Source organism: Acanthochromis polyacanthus, chromosome 12 (genome assembly GCF_021347895.1).
Source record: "Acanthochromis polyacanthus isolate Apoly-LR-REF ecotype Palm Island chromosome 12, KAUST_Apoly_ChrSc, whole genome shotgun sequence".
NCBI classification, from domain to species: domain Eukaryota; kingdom Metazoa; phylum Chordata; class Actinopteri; family Pomacentridae; genus Acanthochromis; species Acanthochromis polyacanthus.
Genome location: NC_067124.1, coordinates 36,110,266 through 36,127,753, shown reverse-complemented (window position 1 = coordinate 36,127,753; position 17,488 = coordinate 36,110,266). Strand labels below are relative to the sequence as shown.

Genomic DNA, 17,488 nt, shown 5'->3' with positions numbered 1-17,488 from the left:
TCTGCAGGAAAACTGCTCCTTGGGCAGCATTGGAGCTTCCAACAAGATAATGATGTGAAAGATGGAGATAATATGGCGAAGAAATGAAGAGAAAAGAATGAGAAGATGTTGGAGCGGCCCAGCCAGAGTCCAGACCTGAATCCATCCAGAATGTGTGGAGGAAGTGAAGAGCAGAGTGATGGAAAGGAAGCCTTAAGAGAGGTGGAGATGACACACTAAATCCCAGTGGAGACATGAAGAAACACTGTTAGACACTAGAACTATTGAGACTTTGCCATTGATTCATGGAAAAAAACCCGGCATAAATATAGTTTAAATTCCTCACTACCATCTCTAACACAATGTCTTACTGTCTTTTGTTTATGTCATTCCCAACCAGAAGAAACTGGCATGTGGATGAATGAATTTCTGACTTAATTGTACGTTGACGTTTAGAGTGACTCCTGTTTTGTCACAGAGAGAAGCAGGTTCTACTTTACACCTATTATTTAGATCACCATTAACACACTGACACACTGTATGTGTGTGTTTAGTTGATGCCCATTCTATTTACTGGAAATAAAAAACAAGCTCTGCATCATTTTTAGGTCAGCCACATTCCATAACTGTACCGCTGTTATTTCTGGACGAGCTTGTAAAAGCACAGTGACGTTTTCTTATGAAATATATTTACACGCTTGTACTTTTGTGTTTGGTTTAAAACGCAGGATGTGTAATTAAAAACCCACGTAATCAAACTGACTCACCACACAGACGAGTTCAGTTAAATAATATATTCAGCATAAAAGGCAGTCAAACATATTATTTTATGCATTTGTGGTCGTAGTTGGTTTGGTTTAGAAGTTAAACACATTTAAAATTGACACTTTTGATTGCACAGAGAGTGTCTCCTTGTATTTTTGGAAATGTGAAATCTACAAAAATCTACAAAATGTTGAAGAAAACACTAAAATCAAGCAGGTGCATCATTATCAAAGGAATATCTAACATAAAGCTAAACTTTTTTTAAGATTTGGACATTCTTTTAACAGCAACAGATTGCAGAAATGCTAAGTGCAAACCATTATTCATGCATAATAACGTGAGATATTTATTGCTGTTACTCTTTCAAAGCTATTTTTTTCAAGGTATTTTGCTTTCTTATTTTTATCATAAGATATTTACATCAATTTCTGTCTCAAGTCGACTACAGAAGTGGAGCTTCCTTCTTTGTCCAGGTGAGCTTTTGTATGTTTGTTTAGAGGAAACAGTTTAAAGAAGGATGAATAGTTTAGGATGTATATAGAAATAGTTAAAAATCATAATTAATATTCGAAACACAGTGTCTTTTGTCACTTGTTTGTCATTTCCAGCCAGAAGACACGTATAAATGGCATAAAAATTTACTATTTTATCAACAGTTTTCCATGAAGGACACTGTCAGGCTTCAGAAACACATTAGAATATTCTGATCACACTTACAGAAAAGCTGCGATGTCGTTCTGTCTGACAGAATGACTCAACGTTTCATTCATGCCAGCGGTGATCAACATGCGACTCGAGGGCCAAGACGGTGTGCCAGCTGGTCCGCTGACTGTTCACTAAAATGCAATGAAAGTAAACAGATATACATTATTTTTCTGCCCCTTTTCAAAGTCTGACCAGGAACTATGGATGCAAATCTGACTTTCTAGGCAACTCAGGTTTTTTTACAGTCGATTTTCTGTCAAATAAAGCAGGGAAAATTACATAAATAATGCAAATAAAAATGAGGGAGACCTGTACTTATTCTCTTCTAATTGCAAAATTAACCCTAAAACCACCTCTTAAATATTTCATGGGGCTCTTTCAATGTCCAAAGAGAGACTACTCATGTAAATTTAAGTTTTTTGCTGAATAAATCTATAAAATTAGATAATCAGGCGAATAAATCTTTTTTAACCCCTTGTAAGAAGTTAAAACTGTAATCGTTTTGCATAAAATCCTTTAATCTTTAAGGTCTAATACTATTTTTTTTATCACTTTGTTTGTTTATATAGTAAAAATAATTATAAAGAAACAAGTTTGAGCCTTTTTATGCTCACTAATTTTATCTAATACATTTTTTCCAACTAGCCTACTTTTATTTTGAAAAACCAAGCTGAACATACCAGATTTAAACAGGCTTTCTGTGGTCCTAAAACTCAAAAACCTTTCCAGAATGCTGCATCTGATGTATAGTAGTGAGGCTTTTCGGGGCTTTAGGCTTCTATAATAACTTAAAAGTCCATTTAAAGGCAGTGGTGACTTGATTTTGAATCATTTAAATCTTGCAGATTGTTTAAAGTTTGCATTATCAGGAGATGCCATTGAATTTATAACCACCAACAAGTACACAAAGGTTTAAATGTTCTAAAAATAACATATAGAATGCTTATATTTAATAGATTTAGACTATAATACCAAACATATACAACCCTGGCAGGTATATTTATGTAAAATTGATGCTTAAATGTTTGTTTTGACATGTTTAGCAGAGAAATGAAAAAGGTGAAACTCTAAATTAGCTACAGAGGGATCAATACAAGTCAAACAAAACCTGATTTCATTTGTTTTTAATCGAGTAATTGGTGATAGTAAGAAAAAAGCTAAAGCATGCTATAATATACATGTCTTTTATGCTGTAATTTTGCATCTAGATTGACATTTTTTCAAATATTTATATAATTACTGCAACAAAATTTCCATTTTAAGACAGTATTTTGGTAGAAGTGTGTTGCTTTCTGGTTTAAACGCTGGTGCCGCAGCATCATCTAGTGGTGGTGAACTGTCACAACAACATCTCATTAAAACAACTAAATAGAGCGAACAAGTAATATTTAACTCACCAGTGAAGGACGACTGCAGAAATGTCTGGTGGAGCTGCTGCGGCGTTGAACTTGCAACCTGAAACACACTCATCCCCCACTAACCATCATGCTGCATTCAGGGCCGCCTCTATCAACCAAAACACAGAAAACGGCAACAAGAGCTGAATATTCTGCATTTTATTAAACCATTCCATGTACAAAACTTAACCCACATAAGTTACAATTTATACACATGACAGCAAAGACGTGTAACGTACTGCTAAAGCTGAATAAATAAGATTTAATATTCAAACAGCTTCTCTCAAATGTACATTCTGCTCATTCCTAAATACACTTAAACATCCACCACCCTGTGATTCATGAGTAACCGGAGAGAATCACGAGTCGCTTTCAAGCTCAGTGTTGTGAATAAAAATCTCCCAAACTGTAGGAAATGATTAATTACACCGCTAATGACCTGTCAGAAAGGAAAAAGAATAAAAAAAACATGTATCTTAGCCTTACGATATTTGGCAAAGAAGCTGTGATATAATTCAGACGCTGACCTTCACAAGTAGTGGTACATTATATATGGAAAACGGAGAATAATTCACTTCATTAGTATGTTTTAAAGTGAAGAAGTTGCACAGTAACTAAGTGATGATGTCACAGAAATGCCAGGTGAGTCGGTTTACCTGTAGTGGTGTTTGCCCGGTGCTACAGAACACTGGATTTGAGAAGAAAACAATCACTATCTCAGCGTTTCTGAACATTTATGGCTTTTAAAATGAATAACAGTCTGATTACGGTGTGCTGTTAGTTAAATAAATTCCCTGTAACAGAATTACGTCTCCCGACTCCTTATATTCCACTTGTGACCCCTCAGATTTATCTTCCAGATGCTAAAATGCAACCTTGTCCGCTACAATTTAGTATACTTGCTCCCACATCCTACGCCATTCACTCAATACGGACGCAAACACCTTAAATCTGATTGTTTCAATTCACTCTGGTGAGCTGCAGCAGAGCCAAAGTAAAAACATCCAGACAGTACTGTAAATGTAGAATGAAGTATTGACTATATGTCTGGACGGTACTAAGAGTATCATACAGTGACATGCAGAAAAAAAACAAAAAAATAGATGCAACAGGCCTCCTTGTAACAACAAAGGTAATCTAGAAAGGGAACAAAATCCTCATGAATGCAAATGAGTAGAGCCCAACCGACCTTTCGATGTGAAAACTTTCTTTTACAGAGCATAATCCTTGGTGGCAATTTAGAAACGGAGTTGTTAAAAGCTTGCCTATCTGCAGCGCATGTAGCAGAGTAGGAATCCCACGATACGGAGTTAAGCAGAGTCTCGGTGGCAGTTTTTGAATTACATTGCCAGTAAATAAATAAACAATGACCCCATTATTTTGGCTGCATAGATGGGACCAATGTTTACAGAAACAGTCCCCTAATCAGTCCTTTCAGCAACTTCTCCCCTCCCCCCCCAATTGACAATTTTACTGATTGTTAAGCTTAAAAGAAAAAGACTGCTACCGGATGAGGCCAATCAGGTTCGATGTCCGCAGAACCGCTAAGAAGTACCAACCACAGAGCTGCTTTTGTCTACCTGAAACTGGCCCTGAAGAGGTTCTACATGGGTTCTTTGGTCGCAACGAGCACAAAGTCTCTGGAGAACTCAGCCAATTTGTGTTGGTTTTTTTTTTAACCTTCCAAAACTCCAGTATCGGTCGGGCTCTCCAAGTAACACAACCAGACAGTACAGAAAGAGAGGGTGCTGCTATAATGGGACAACCCAGCTAAAGTCCATAAGGTGGAGTCAGTGCTGTCAAAGGCCTCTTTACTCGTTCACCCTCTTTGGAATTTCAACAATTTAAACCCTGCTGAGGCTGAGGAGGTTGAAAGTTTTGGCACTGAAGTCAGTTTGTAACAGCGTCAGAGAGATTGGTGTATGAAAACATCTGCCAGATGACAGCGGCAGCATAAATAACGAGCTGTAAAAGAGATCCAGCTTTAAACTCGATAGGAAACCAGACTACCTGTAGCACTGCATACAAACATAGAAACTCTTAAACATATAGTGTTAAAACACTGAGCTCCCCCTGCTGGACAGATGTGGCGGTAACCTGTTTGTCCACAGAGTGTGCTTAGACCTGTAGAAGTGTGTGTGCTGCTGAGTGAACGGCTTCAATCAGGACTGTCCTTCCTGCCTCTGTGCTCCGATCACGTGGGGGTTGAACTGAGTGATGATGATGGTGATGTCGTCGCGGTACATGCGGGCCAGCTCCTCGGGCAGCGACAGCATCTTGGAAAGCCTCTCGTGGTCCACGGTGCCGAACTCGTTGTTTCCCACCGCGTGGCGCATCAGGTGGGTGGCCGAGTTGTGGTCCTCGAAGGCCGAAGACACCCGAGCTTTCCTCTCCTGCAGCAGCCCCTGCATCTGTCCCAAGGTGACCCTGTAGCCCCCGACCGTGAGCGGCTGACGCTGGTGCACCCCCGTTAAATACTCGCCGACGATGCGGACCACCTCCTGCCGGTGGAGGGTCTCCCAGAGGCCGTCGGAGCCGATCACCTACCGACAGAAGAAAGTCCTGTCAGCGCGAGGCTCCAACTCTGAGCGAACTCATCACTCAACATTCATTTGGAAGATTACCGCCACTGGAAATTGATTACGAAACTCTTTCTTCACAAGTAAAAGCTTTGTTTGGAAAGGTCACAGAGATCCAATTTGAAGCCAACCATGGAAATAAAAAGTCCAGCTGTAAAACATGTAATCATGTGCTTAGAAGTTGCGTCATCTTTTAAAGACGAGGTTTTCTTTTTTACTTTAGAAAAAGGCCACTCTTTCTTTCTGAACACAAAGGAGACGCAAAAAGGTGCATCTGGAGGCTGGAAAGCCGCCTTCGTGGAGCGTAATGGCACAAACATCAGGATGAAGAGCACACTTGTTGATTTCTAAGAATTAATTAGCTGTGACTCATAAAATCTGCAGGCGGTGGTGGTCATTAGCCGGTGCATTAACATTTTCCATGTAAAAGTGACACATCAGATCCTTAATGCATCTTACTTTCATTTTGGTATTCTGTATAGGGCATTAATGTGCTGGTTTCAGACCTTTGAATCAGTGCCCACATGTCTGATTTATTCGGCAGAGTAGGAGTCACAAGGAGCTTCACAGACAAACGAACAAACAAATGCTCTTTAGCTCTTAAAATAAATTTAGTTAAAATTATACTGTATAAAATGCATGTTATGCTTTATTCACCCTTAATAAATGCTTGTTAATGTATATGCTGGTCAATTTAACGTTGCTTAAGAGTGAATGTTGCCAAATTCTACAATTCAGAATTTTTTAAAAATCCTTTAATCTAGCTTTATATATTTAATTATTAACCCAAATTGATAGCTGGGTCATTCCGTATGAAATCAACCAATTTCAAGAAAACTTCCCACCTGACCCTCTCAGATTTTGCTAAGTTTTTACACACATTTACTACATTATATATGATGGGAAAATCCAAAATTTGAATGCTTTATTGTCATTAGTTTCAAAGTTATGGCCATTTGAAGTAGGTAGTGGGTACCTTATTATTGCAGCCAAAATTAAGACTTGAAATTTTTGACCATTTTCAGACTTCTATAACTTCTGAACAACAAAAGATAAAGATCTGAAATTTTCAGAATCATTTCACAGTGACCTATAGTCCTCAGAAATGTGAAAATATTTGCTTTATATTTATAACTGCATGTTACAGAGAATGACAAAGTTGCGATTTTATACATCACGAACTTCTAAACTGCTACATTTGGCCTCCCATTACACAAAAAGCAATCATCATATCCATTAGAGATTTTATGTGGTATAACTTGGCTATGTAAGGATTGGATCTGTATAAAATGAAAGTGCTATGGGATGTAATGCATGAAATATGAACAGCTAAAAATCAAAAATATCTGTCCAACCTTCGGATTCAAAGGTCATCAGCACGTGGGATAGGTGGTATCAAAAAATAAAAGACATCATGTGAAATTACAGGAATATCCTAAATTTTGACACCAAGCACAACTTGATTCTATAAACCCTTCTATGTTTAATGTTGAGAAAATGGCTGGAAAAATGAGGTCAAACTGGGATGTTTATTCTTCATCGAAGATTAGAGCTGTTAGCTGTATTATCTGTAGGTAATTCAGGGCTAGATTTTCCATTTCTTTGGGCAAAAAAGTGACAGTTCTATCAACAATTTAACTTGTGAATATTCTCTGATTACTGGGGAAAGTCAAATGACTGATAATACAGAAAATACAACTTTAAAGCAGCATGTTGTGGGGATAGTTGTGAAAACACTGAAACTGAACTGCATTTTAGTCTGTATCTATTTGACTATCAGAATAAGAATAAAGATCACCAGCATTATGTGTCGCTGTAAAAAAACAAAAACAAACAGAATTGTGTTGCTGCTTGTTCTCTCACCAGGAATCGATCCTGCGGCCTCAGCTTGTGGTACGTGATCTCCGGCTCTGCGGTCAGGTAGGGCGGCGTGTGGTAGTTGGGGGGGATAAACCTGGTGTGTTCGTTTTCGTTGAGCTGATCAGGTCCAGACTCCAACACTCTCTTCTGCAGCTCAATGCTCCACTTGAACTTCACGTCACCGAACGCCCTGAACGGCATGAGGAGGCCGAGGAGCCGGTCCTAAAAAAAAGACAGAAAGAGTTTTACATACATGGTAAAAACAACCGCAGTGAGCGAATGAGGAGCTGCAGTACCTGACGAATAACCGTCTTCCTCTCCGATGGAGGATGTTCGCCTCGTATCCGAGCGACCTCCTCATCGTTCTGGGCGTTGTGGTCGTTAGAGAGAGTGTGAGCGCTGAACGAACCGTCCTCCTCCTGCACCCCCAGCACCGCCCGAGCATCTCCTGCATTGGCTATGAAGCTTCAGGAACACAGAGGAAGAAATTCTACATTTGGAGAAGAACCATTTTGGATCGGTTTTGCTAAAGTGCACACATTTATTCCACGTACAGGTCTGGTCCGTCGATGTGAGCCACGCAGGCCGTCGCTCCAGAAAAGGCCACTCTCAGAACCCAGTAGTGCAGAAAGGCATTCGGATCTCCAACCTGCAGAGCAAAACGACACAGTCATCCTCAAGAAAGAAGATAGTGCACAGAAGTTTATGTAAGATGGAGACACAGTGACACCGGAGCTCCTCTTTGAGTCATAAAGGTTTAAATTTGGATGCTCCCATTTCTTTTGCAAGACTGCTCTGCTCTGATTAATGATGACATTTAATACGTCTCTTAACGTGTGAAACTCAAGTCTGGAACTTGGAAGATAGTTATTAATGACTTGCAGCTTCACTTGACAGAGGCTGTAAGAGTATTTCTTAAATTTCTGCCTGCACATTTAGTTTTTAAGAATATCCGTTTACAATACGGCTGTGATCCAGGATATGAAAATGTATCTTATGCAGCATTTTATTTATTGCAGTCACACATCCGACTGATTTTCCATCTCAGTAAGGAGGCTACTGTGTCTGAACATGGAATAAAATATGACATTCATTTCCATTAGGCACGGAAAACACAAAATCTAACTCATACAGTATCCCACCAGCATTGTTATTTATTGATATTTCCAGATTCCAAACAATCTTCCTTAAAGAAATTTAAAAAAAGACATCTCACTTTACGGTGAGATATATGCAAAAACATAACAATATCATGATAGAAAAGATGCGTTTCGTTGAGATGAAGGCTAATTGTTTAAAAAGGAAGCATTATCACATTAAATGATAGAAGATCTGGACAGCAGAGACTGTTCTGAAGATCATACAGTATATTGCGCGCATTGCTGTACCTTATAATGACCAAGATAAGAGCTTAAAAGAAAAGGCAGTGAAATTACCCTGAAAATACTACTGAAAGTTTCAAATTAACAAACAGATAGATCAACAAGTCGATCAAAATATCCAGCAGGTAAATAAAAAAAAGAGAAAAAACATATCACAGTTCTATAGAGCAAATTGAATCAAAGATGTTTAGAATTAGTCGTCAAGTTTGTTAGAATTTCACAGCACAAATTTGCATTGTAAAACCCTGAAACCTGGTTTTCAGAAGAAACATCTGTACTCTTAACTACACTGTATGTCAATGCAATAAAAATTATTAAAAAAGAGATTCTTTAGGTGAAACGCTGCTCTTCCTGTGACACAAGTTGCTCTACAGTCTCTTTATTACAAAAGAATAGAACAAAAGTTTCCCATACTCCCCCTGCCAAAAGTTTTAGGACAGGTTCTAATTTATTTGAATGAGAAAGTGTCCTAAAACTTTTGACAGAGTGGTGTACATTTGTATATTATGGCAGTCTGGACTTTCCAATGGATAATGTTTAACTTTCTATGCTGGAATTATTGAACCACGTGTTTTTGTTGCAAAGAAAAAATGATGCATTTTGGTTGTTTGGCAGACTTATTATAGGTCTTCTGGAAATATGAGAAAACCTTCTGGGTCAAAAATACACATTCAGCAACTTCGATTATCTGTTTTTCTGATGTAGAAAGTTGCGCTAATCAAATTGTCTCGGTGGCACGGCTTCTTAGCTTCTAGTGATTACAGTTGACTACAGCTGGTGACTCCTGGTATCAAATGGGCCCTATATAAACAAGGCAATTGTTATTATACCCGCAGGGCAATTTGTCCTACAGGCTGCAGTACAACACAGTGGCACGCAATATAGACAAAAAAACTGACAATAAAAATACATCGGCTCAGAGAGGTCATCAGCTGTAGTCAATCGTAATCACTTACAGCGTTCTATGTTAACAAAACTGACAATTCAGGTTTATTTATGTATAGTTTTGACTCAGTATATTGTAATTTTTCCAGAAGATCTATAACAAATCTACAAAAAATGTAATTTTTCTTAAATGACAAATATGTTTCAGTGACTCTATAATAGCAACTTTAGAGATATAGGAGTCATTGGAAAACCGAAACTGACATACACATAGTCTTAACAAGTGCATGTAAACTTTTCCTTGTGATTGTACTCGATTCAGACGTCAGAAAAATGTTCTTTATCACACAGATGCAGCAGACGGCTCTCACCTGAGCCTCCAGAGAAATGTCGTTGTCCAGCCTCTTGAAGGCGTTCAGCAAAGCCTCGCGAGTCTCTGGAACCTCGCCTGGACTGGAAACGGAAAGAACAACATGTGTGAAGCAGATCGAGAGGAAGCTCTGAGGTCGAGCAGAGAGACCAACAACAGCACTATTGTCAAAACAACAGACGGGACTGTGCTGGTGAGGACAGAGCAAAAAAACCAGGATGTCCGGTTTGAAATGTTCGAGACCAGAGAGAATATACATACTCCACTGAGTCTCGGTATGTTTGACGTAAAAGGTGACATCTATAAACAACATATACACCAGAAATACGTTCAGCTGAGACCCAGTCAGATATAGACTTTCTTTGTGTTAGCTGGTTCGATAAAAACAAAAAATAAGATTAAACCCCAATCAGAGACAATATGTATCGTGCTTATCAACTTTTTTGTCAACAAGGTTTTCTTCATCAGATTCTGAGCATGTTTGCATAAATTCTGACTTTTCTTCTGCACAGATCGGACCAATTGTGTGTTTCCTACTTCAGGCAAAAAGAAAAAGATGCTGTAATGAAGCACAATGAAGAATATATAATAAGATGAATCATGCTAGAAAAAGATGCTGGTAGAAAATAGTCAATCGAGTCAGTTAATACGTTTATTATACCACCCAGTGCTCTCTTCATGCAGCTGCTTATTTTTCACATGACAGTAGCACATTAGAGCTCTAAAACTTTACGGTAAAAGCGTGTATAAGGAGAAGATGAAGGAATATAATGGTCTCCTTTCTGCTGCGTTTTCTTTGACTACTTTCCTGTAATGACAGTGGAGTCTTGTGGCATGTTTTGAAAAAAATTGAGGAGTTTGTTACAGAAGAGTCGCACTGTTTGTGTGTACCGCGAGCAGCGGAGCTTCTACAGCTGATCGCTGCTGCTTGGGACACACGTCTCAATTCTGATCACAGATGTATTAAAAATGACTCCCGAGACACACACGTTTTGCACACACTGTTGCTCAGTGAAATCTGGCTGGTACAACCGTGTCCGACCAGTAGCGCAAACGCGGAAATGCCCGGCAGCGGCTGACCACGCGAGTTTCGTCTAGAGTCTGTCTAAGAGCCTTTATTTGCAGCTGCGTCTCCTCTGCTCACCTGGTCAGATCGATCAGCTCCTGCCAGTACGTTCTGAGGCTGTTGAAGTAGAGCGTCTGAGCCTCCCTGCTGAAGTAGTCGTTGGGGTGTTTGTGCCACTGCAGGATGGGACTGAGGGCTCTGCCGGCCTCCACCGCTGCCTCCAGCTCACACAGAGTGTCGTGGGGCAGCAGGGACACAGCGATGTAGTAAAACAACCTCTCACTGAGCGCCTAAAGAGAACAGGAGAGAACTGTGTCACTGCAACAACACAGACACAACACAACCATACAGAATCCCATACACCATGCTGAAAGTTGTGCATGCTACCAACTGTTTACACACTGTCATATTTAGGTCAAAAATTACAACAAATAATATCCTGTTACCACACTAACTGAGGTCAGCAAACCTAATCTGCCCTACAAAGACAAATAATAATCTGTTTGCTCTTAACTGCAAATATGACGTTACATGTTCAACCCTCTAAACTCCGAGCATTTTCTTTTTTTGTTCCAGTCATTGTGGGCTCATATTACTGCAATATAAAGTCCTGAACCTCTATGGAAACAGCAAGCAAGCAGAGTTTATTTATATAGCACTTTTCACAGAAAGGAAATTCACAAAGTGCTTCACAATAAAATCAGGAAGGAAAAATGAACAACAGCACAACCATGAAGAGGGAGAGAGACCTTTGAAATATTTTCTGTTGACAAAAAAAATAAAAAAACAAGTTAAATCTCTTTAATTACTTACTTAATAAAAATTTAAAACACCAGGAAACAACAAAACAACATTTTGTGTGCCAACGTGTGTTACCAACCTTGGAAGAAAAAAGTCATGGCTGTAGATATGATAAAAATTCCACTACTTACATTTTTACAACCTCTACAAACTGCATGTTTTTCACTCTACTCTGCACATCAACTCTAGAGTCTTTCACCGTGCTGAATGAATCTTTCTAATAACTTGTCTGTTTACTGTTTTTGAGCCATGCTGCATTTGTTTTATTGATCAAGTATGTTGTATTTTGCTCTCAGTCTCTCTTGCCGTCTTCTTTCTGGTTTGTGAAAACACTGCCTGCAGTTCAGATGAAATTTCTTAAAATTTTCATCACATTATTGTTGGTTGTAGCTGAGTCAGTCGTGGCTTCTCAGTTACGGCAAGAAACTGAAAATTTTTGTATTTTGGCAGATTATTCATATGAGGCATGTAAAATAAAGTAAATTTGATGAAATACCATGATTTTCAGGAACATATTTGGTTAATTTTCCGCATGTGAAAGCTGAACATCTGACAATTCTTTCTGCTTCTACGGTCTCTTGCTGATAAATGATGTAGTTTCCTTGATTTTTTTTAAAAGAGAATGCGCCTTTCAAACAAGCTGACAGATTATGGGATTTAGAAGGTGAATGCCTTAAGGATGACTGACAAAAGATATCCATAAATAATCTGTCAGTGAATGGATTTCAAATTAAAGGATGCTGAATCAAATTATGAACTTCCGATCAAATTTGAGAAGTTTTATGAAATATTAGAGTTGTTGGAAAAAATAATAATCTCAGTGATTCAAGGTCTTCTATTGTTGAAAACGCTCTGTCTGGAGATTAATTCAAGTTTCTCAACACAACAAAAGCATCACTTGACTAAGGTGAGAAAATAATTTGACTCTTTGGACAGTGACACCTCGAGTGAGGAGACTTACTTGCTTTCAAACAGTGCCTCTAAAGAAAAGCAGAACAAACAGCAGATTAAAGCCACAGGCAGCAGAGAGCAGCTCTACCTGTGCGCAGGCGCAGCCGGCGTGGCCATCGAACACGCCCAGCAGCATCCCTCTGGTCTGCAGGCATGTTGCTGCACTGCGGCGATCTTCTATGGGAGCGTTTGCTGGCAGCTGATTGCTTTCAAACCCCATCACTGAAGACACATTTTTACCATCAAACTCTGGCACCTGGAACCCCAGCACAAAAACGGTGAGATGAAATGCACAGACGGACAGAATACTTTTCCGTAGATGAACCCACAAACCTTGAAGCTGTACTCGTTGGCTTTGAGGATGGAGTTGACCTGCGGCGGTGTGAGGATGTAGCTGTGGAGCGCTGAGGTTTTCCCGTAGCTTCTCGACGGCTGGTGTCTCTGCCACGCGTGGGACGGGTGTCGCGTGGCGGGTCGGTGAGCGGCGGGTCCGAACTGGGACTGGTGTTGTTGGCATGGTAACAGACTGGAGGCTAAGACCTTGGCACGGGGCAAACCCCTGAGCAGCTGGGATGTGACGGGCATGGCCGGCGGTGCTCTGCAGGCGCACACAAACACTGCGAACACACACACACCTGTGGAGGGAAACGCACTGAGAGGTCAGAGGAGTGACAGCTGGAGGTGCTTCTGAAAAGATGCATTTATGGAACAGCGTGTTCCCTCTATGCACCATTAAGCAAACCACATGCAAACACACTGAGAGCCTGTGATGTGGTTTTAAAGTGGACACAGAGCAAATAAAACGCTGGCAAAGCTTGCAACCAAGTAACCTAAATACCACCAAAAAGGCCAGTAAATGTTTATCTGCTGACAGAGTTTTGCTGTTTTTCTCTGCTGCAACTGTCTACATATTTTGCTTCTGGGTGATTCAGATGAAATCAGTTTGAACAGGTTGTTGATTAACTGCAGAAAAACAAACTTCTGCAAACTTCCATCACATTTTTTGTGCTCTTTATGTCATTCCAGTGTGACAAATATCACAGACTAAGTGGAAAGAAGACAAGGGCAAGAGCACGATAAAAAAAGATGCCAATATATATATAAATAGGGCTGCACAATGTATCATTTAAGCATCAACGCGACAATGTGAGTAACGTTGGAGGCTGTGCAGTAAAGTAAATTAACTAGAACACATCATGCTGGACACAAAGCTGCTCTCATTTCCATGTGTAATCTACAAGAGAAGTCTGTCTGATAGAATGTTATTTTCAAGACAATTTTTTTGACACACAGGCTCCACATTATGACAGAAAATCAGTGAGAAACATTTAAAGGGAAGATCTGGTGGCAAAAAATTAAGTTGCATGGCATTATTTCAGCTACAGAAAGGATGATGACGATCAAGAACCGATAATGCAATGTCTGCAATTATTACATCATGAGGCAACATGAGTAATTTGTTTGAACACTTAAATCAGCTGCACAAAGGTCTGCATGACAAGTGCAAATCCGAATGTCATCCAAAGTACACAACTATTTCCGATGCCTTTGTCAGCATTACATCGTCCAAAAAGAAAGAAATGAGAAAACCATGCCTATAACTGGAAAAATACCGAATATCAAATGCTGCAAGTTACCAGTTTTCTTTTAACCACAACAAAGATAAGAGTGTGCTCACAAAAGAAAACTAAATGCCTCGGTAAATTCCTCTGATGCTGCATGCATATTTTACACACAGCAACAACAGCTGCCTTTGGTTGTTAAAACTTCAAGACGGTTCACTTTTTCTGTCCTAAAAGCTTAAGAAAATTTGAGACAGCAGAACCGGATCCGGCCCGTAGCACGAGTTGCAGCTCGTCTCCAACGATAGGTCAGCAGTGCATGTTAAAAATAGCTTTGGCAGTAATTTAGCCCTGACATTTAGATCTTGAGAAATGTTCTGACAGGCCGTGACCAACTGAACTACATTCTGACTGCATGTCCTCATGTAATCTCTCCTCATTGCATAATTCAAGCATGCAGCCCCTCAAAATATGATGGAACAAGAAGCAGCAGCACAGTCGCTCAGTGTCCTACAGCGAGAGTGACGGCGTCCTACACACTGACCCCGCTGTGTTGGAAAAAGCTATGCAGCCAAAAAATCCTCCCAGACTGTGCATGAATCACACAGAACACAGAGGCTTGTCCCAGACCGGAGCTCTGCAAGAAGAGTTGCCATGTTTATTGACATCACAAGCCTCTCCCAGGCGACGCTGAAGTTAGCTTCTGGTTGGAAAGTTAGCTAATGGAAAGTTAAGGGAAACTTCATTTGTAATGCTGAGGGACCTGATTCCAATTTTGTCCCCAAATTTTTTAGTGACTTAAAACCATGCTCAGGATGTTAGATTACCGTTTAATGGTGCTTGGAACCCCTTTAGAATTTGTGAAACTTTTACTTTACTGTACAAAAAAGACAGACTTCACCGTTTTTGCAGGTTCATCACAATAGACCAAGTCCTGAACAAAAGCAACTCTACTTAGATGGGTCAAATCAGGACTAGACAATCCTACAGAGTATAAAGAGTCTTTGAAACTCAGTCTCTAATTTGTGCTACCTTTACACTATTGAAGAAATGTCCAAAAAGGGAGATTTCCCTGCATTCCCCCCCTCATGTAGACCCGAATAGACCAGTTCCAGATCAAGAAACACTAAATATAGATTAGTCAAATCTGGACTCGATTGTCCTACAGACCTGGACAGCTTTTAAGACACAGTTTCTGACTTGTGACAGCTTTATTATATTTGATAAAACACAAAATGGCATGTACAACAGATGACACCACATCCATATAAAAATTACTACCTCTGGACTGGTCAGTTTTGGACTAGACTGCCTTACAGAGGCTAAAGAGTCTTTAAAACACAGTTTCTGACTCATGAAAGCTTCATTTTACTCGATAAAATGCAAGAAAAACACAGAGATTTTACTGTTTTTTTCTAGCATTTACAACAGATTGCACCATGCTAAGATCAAAATGTGGACTGCATTGTTTTGAAGTTATTTTCTTGTTTTTTTGTTTTTGTTTTTTTACTGTGAAGCACTTTGGTCACCCTTTGGGCTGTTGTAAAGGGCTATACAAATAAACTTTGACTGACTGATTGCTCAGTTCTATATTGCCTCACAGAGATTAAAGAGTTTTTAAAATACTGATTCTGATTAATGAATTATTTATTCTAATGGTAAAATGCAAAATTTGATTTATTTTTTTGGCATGTAAACCAAAACAAATATCTAAATCCACTCTACTTAGACAGGTCACATCTGGACTAGACTATCCTATAGAAGCTGAAGACTATTTAAAACAAAATTTATGTCTTGTGAAATGTATATTCAACTTGAGAATGTGCAAGGAGGGGAGAATTTGCTGATCCTTCTAACATACAGACCACATTAGACAACATCTGGATCTAAAACCAGGATATACAGGATATACAGTAAACCTCACATCTGGACTAGACCGTCTTTCACAAATCTAACATTATTTCGCCTCTGTAGGAAAATGTCTTACGGTTTTAACCAAACTACTGGCAATAAAGTCTGATTTGAACCTGATCTAATGTCATCTATAGGCAAAAAAGAGCTATGAAACCTCTCCTTTGTACCATTTTTACAAATGGAATACACTTTTTCACCAATCAGAAACTGGGTTAAAAGACTGTAGGAAAATCTGGTCCAAATTTGACACTTAAGTGGTGTGTTTTTGACTCTAAACCTAGTCTGATATTGTCTACATTTGCTTTTCCTCTTCAGAACTGTTGAACAATTCATAAACTGGATTTTGAAGGCTTTAGCATTTGCATGTCAGTTTAGTCCAGAGTTGACTAGTCTATATGTAGTGAATTCAGATCTGCACATTACAGTAAAATCTCACTTTCTTTATTCTAACAAGTGCAATACACGTTTCATCAATTTAAAGCTGGGTTTTAAAGACTCTTCAGACGCTGTAGAACCATCTAGTCCAGATCTGACCATGTAGTTCTATTCTAACATGGTCTACATACAAAAAAAGCAGCAAAATCTCCATTTTTACACTTTCACAAATAGAATAAAGGTTTCCGCAAAGTTGAAAGTGGGTTAAAATAGCATAAAAAGTTTACCCAAAATATCTAACATGGGTTTGCATCACTAACTTTATCTTGCTACAAATAACTAGCCTCTCAGTAAGATTCCCTGAACTTTCCCTTTAACTTACGAATCAGAAGCTAACTTCACAGTCCTCTCTCTCATAGCTAGATCCAAAGCAGCCCCAAATATTTAGCTTCAGGGCAGTTAGCTGGAGTCGCAGGACAGAAAATCAGTCTCGGAACTGAATCGGGCTGACAAACAGGGCTTCCAACATGGCATAGCCGGACAAACTCTCAGCCGGAGTCCGCCAAAAAGAGGCAGAGAAACCAAATTCATGCTAACGGTAGCTAGTAGCGTCCCGGTTACACCCACCAAATACCGTCAAAACTGTGCGCTTACATAACACACGGCGACCGCAGCAGGTGAAAACAGTCAGCTGCGGACTCACCTGGTGATAAAGGTGAGTGTGAAGTAGAGGAACAAGTGTGGACGTGGAGAGAAACCCGGACTCACCTCAGCCCGTGGAAGTGCAGCCGTTATTTAAGTTCATGGTTGAGCTGCGAGTGCGACTCTCCTCTCCGTATCGTTCTGGAGCGCCGCACCGCAAAGACAGCGCTGATTGGCTGAGCCCGGACCCACGTG

At 39.7% G+C, this 17,488-nt stretch overlaps 1 protein-coding gene across 2 annotated transcripts; it reads right to left on the bottom strand.

Moving 5' to 3' along the window:
* Nucleotides 1-2,990: 2,990 nt before the first annotated feature.
* Nucleotides 2,991-17,476, bottom strand: pdp1 (pyruvate dehydrogenase phosphatase catalytic subunit 1). Of its 2 annotated transcripts, none has more exons than XM_051957080.1 (9): nucleotides 17,360-17,476; nucleotides 13,074-13,375; nucleotides 12,829-12,996; nucleotides 11,067-11,278; nucleotides 9,924-10,005; nucleotides 7,840-7,934; nucleotides 7,582-7,750; nucleotides 7,289-7,507; nucleotides 2,991-5,389 (listed from the first exon to the last, which is right to left on the bottom strand). In XM_051957080.1, the coding sequence occupies exons 2-9, from the start codon at nucleotides 13,323-13,325 to the stop codon at nucleotides 5,009-5,011; spliced, it is 1,578 nt and encodes a 525-aa protein (XP_051813040.1). In that variant the 5' UTR covers nucleotides 13,326-13,375; nucleotides 17,360-17,476; the 3' UTR covers nucleotides 2,991-5,008. The 2 variants fall into 2 exon arrangements, with proteins under 2 accessions (XP_051813040.1, XP_051813041.1); XM_051957081.1 differs by having other exon boundaries at nucleotides 17,295-17,419.
* Between the last annotated feature and the right edge of the window lie 12 nt (nucleotides 17,477-17,488).

Bases quoted from the DNA above. Each gene is read 5' to 3' on its own strand.
- pdp1 (XM_051957080.1), bottom strand. From the start codon at position 13,325: ATGCCCGTCACATCCCAGCTGCTCAGGGGTTTGCCCCGTGCCAAGGTC. The intron at 10,006-11,066 runs GTGAGCAGAGGA...TTCCGTTTCCAG, and splicing joins GAGCTGATCGATCTGACCAG to TCCAGGCGAGGTTCCAGAGA. The intron at 7,751-7,839 runs GTACGTGGAATA...GTGTTCCTGAAG, and splicing joins CACATCGACGGACCAGACCT to CTTCATAGCCAATGCAGGAG.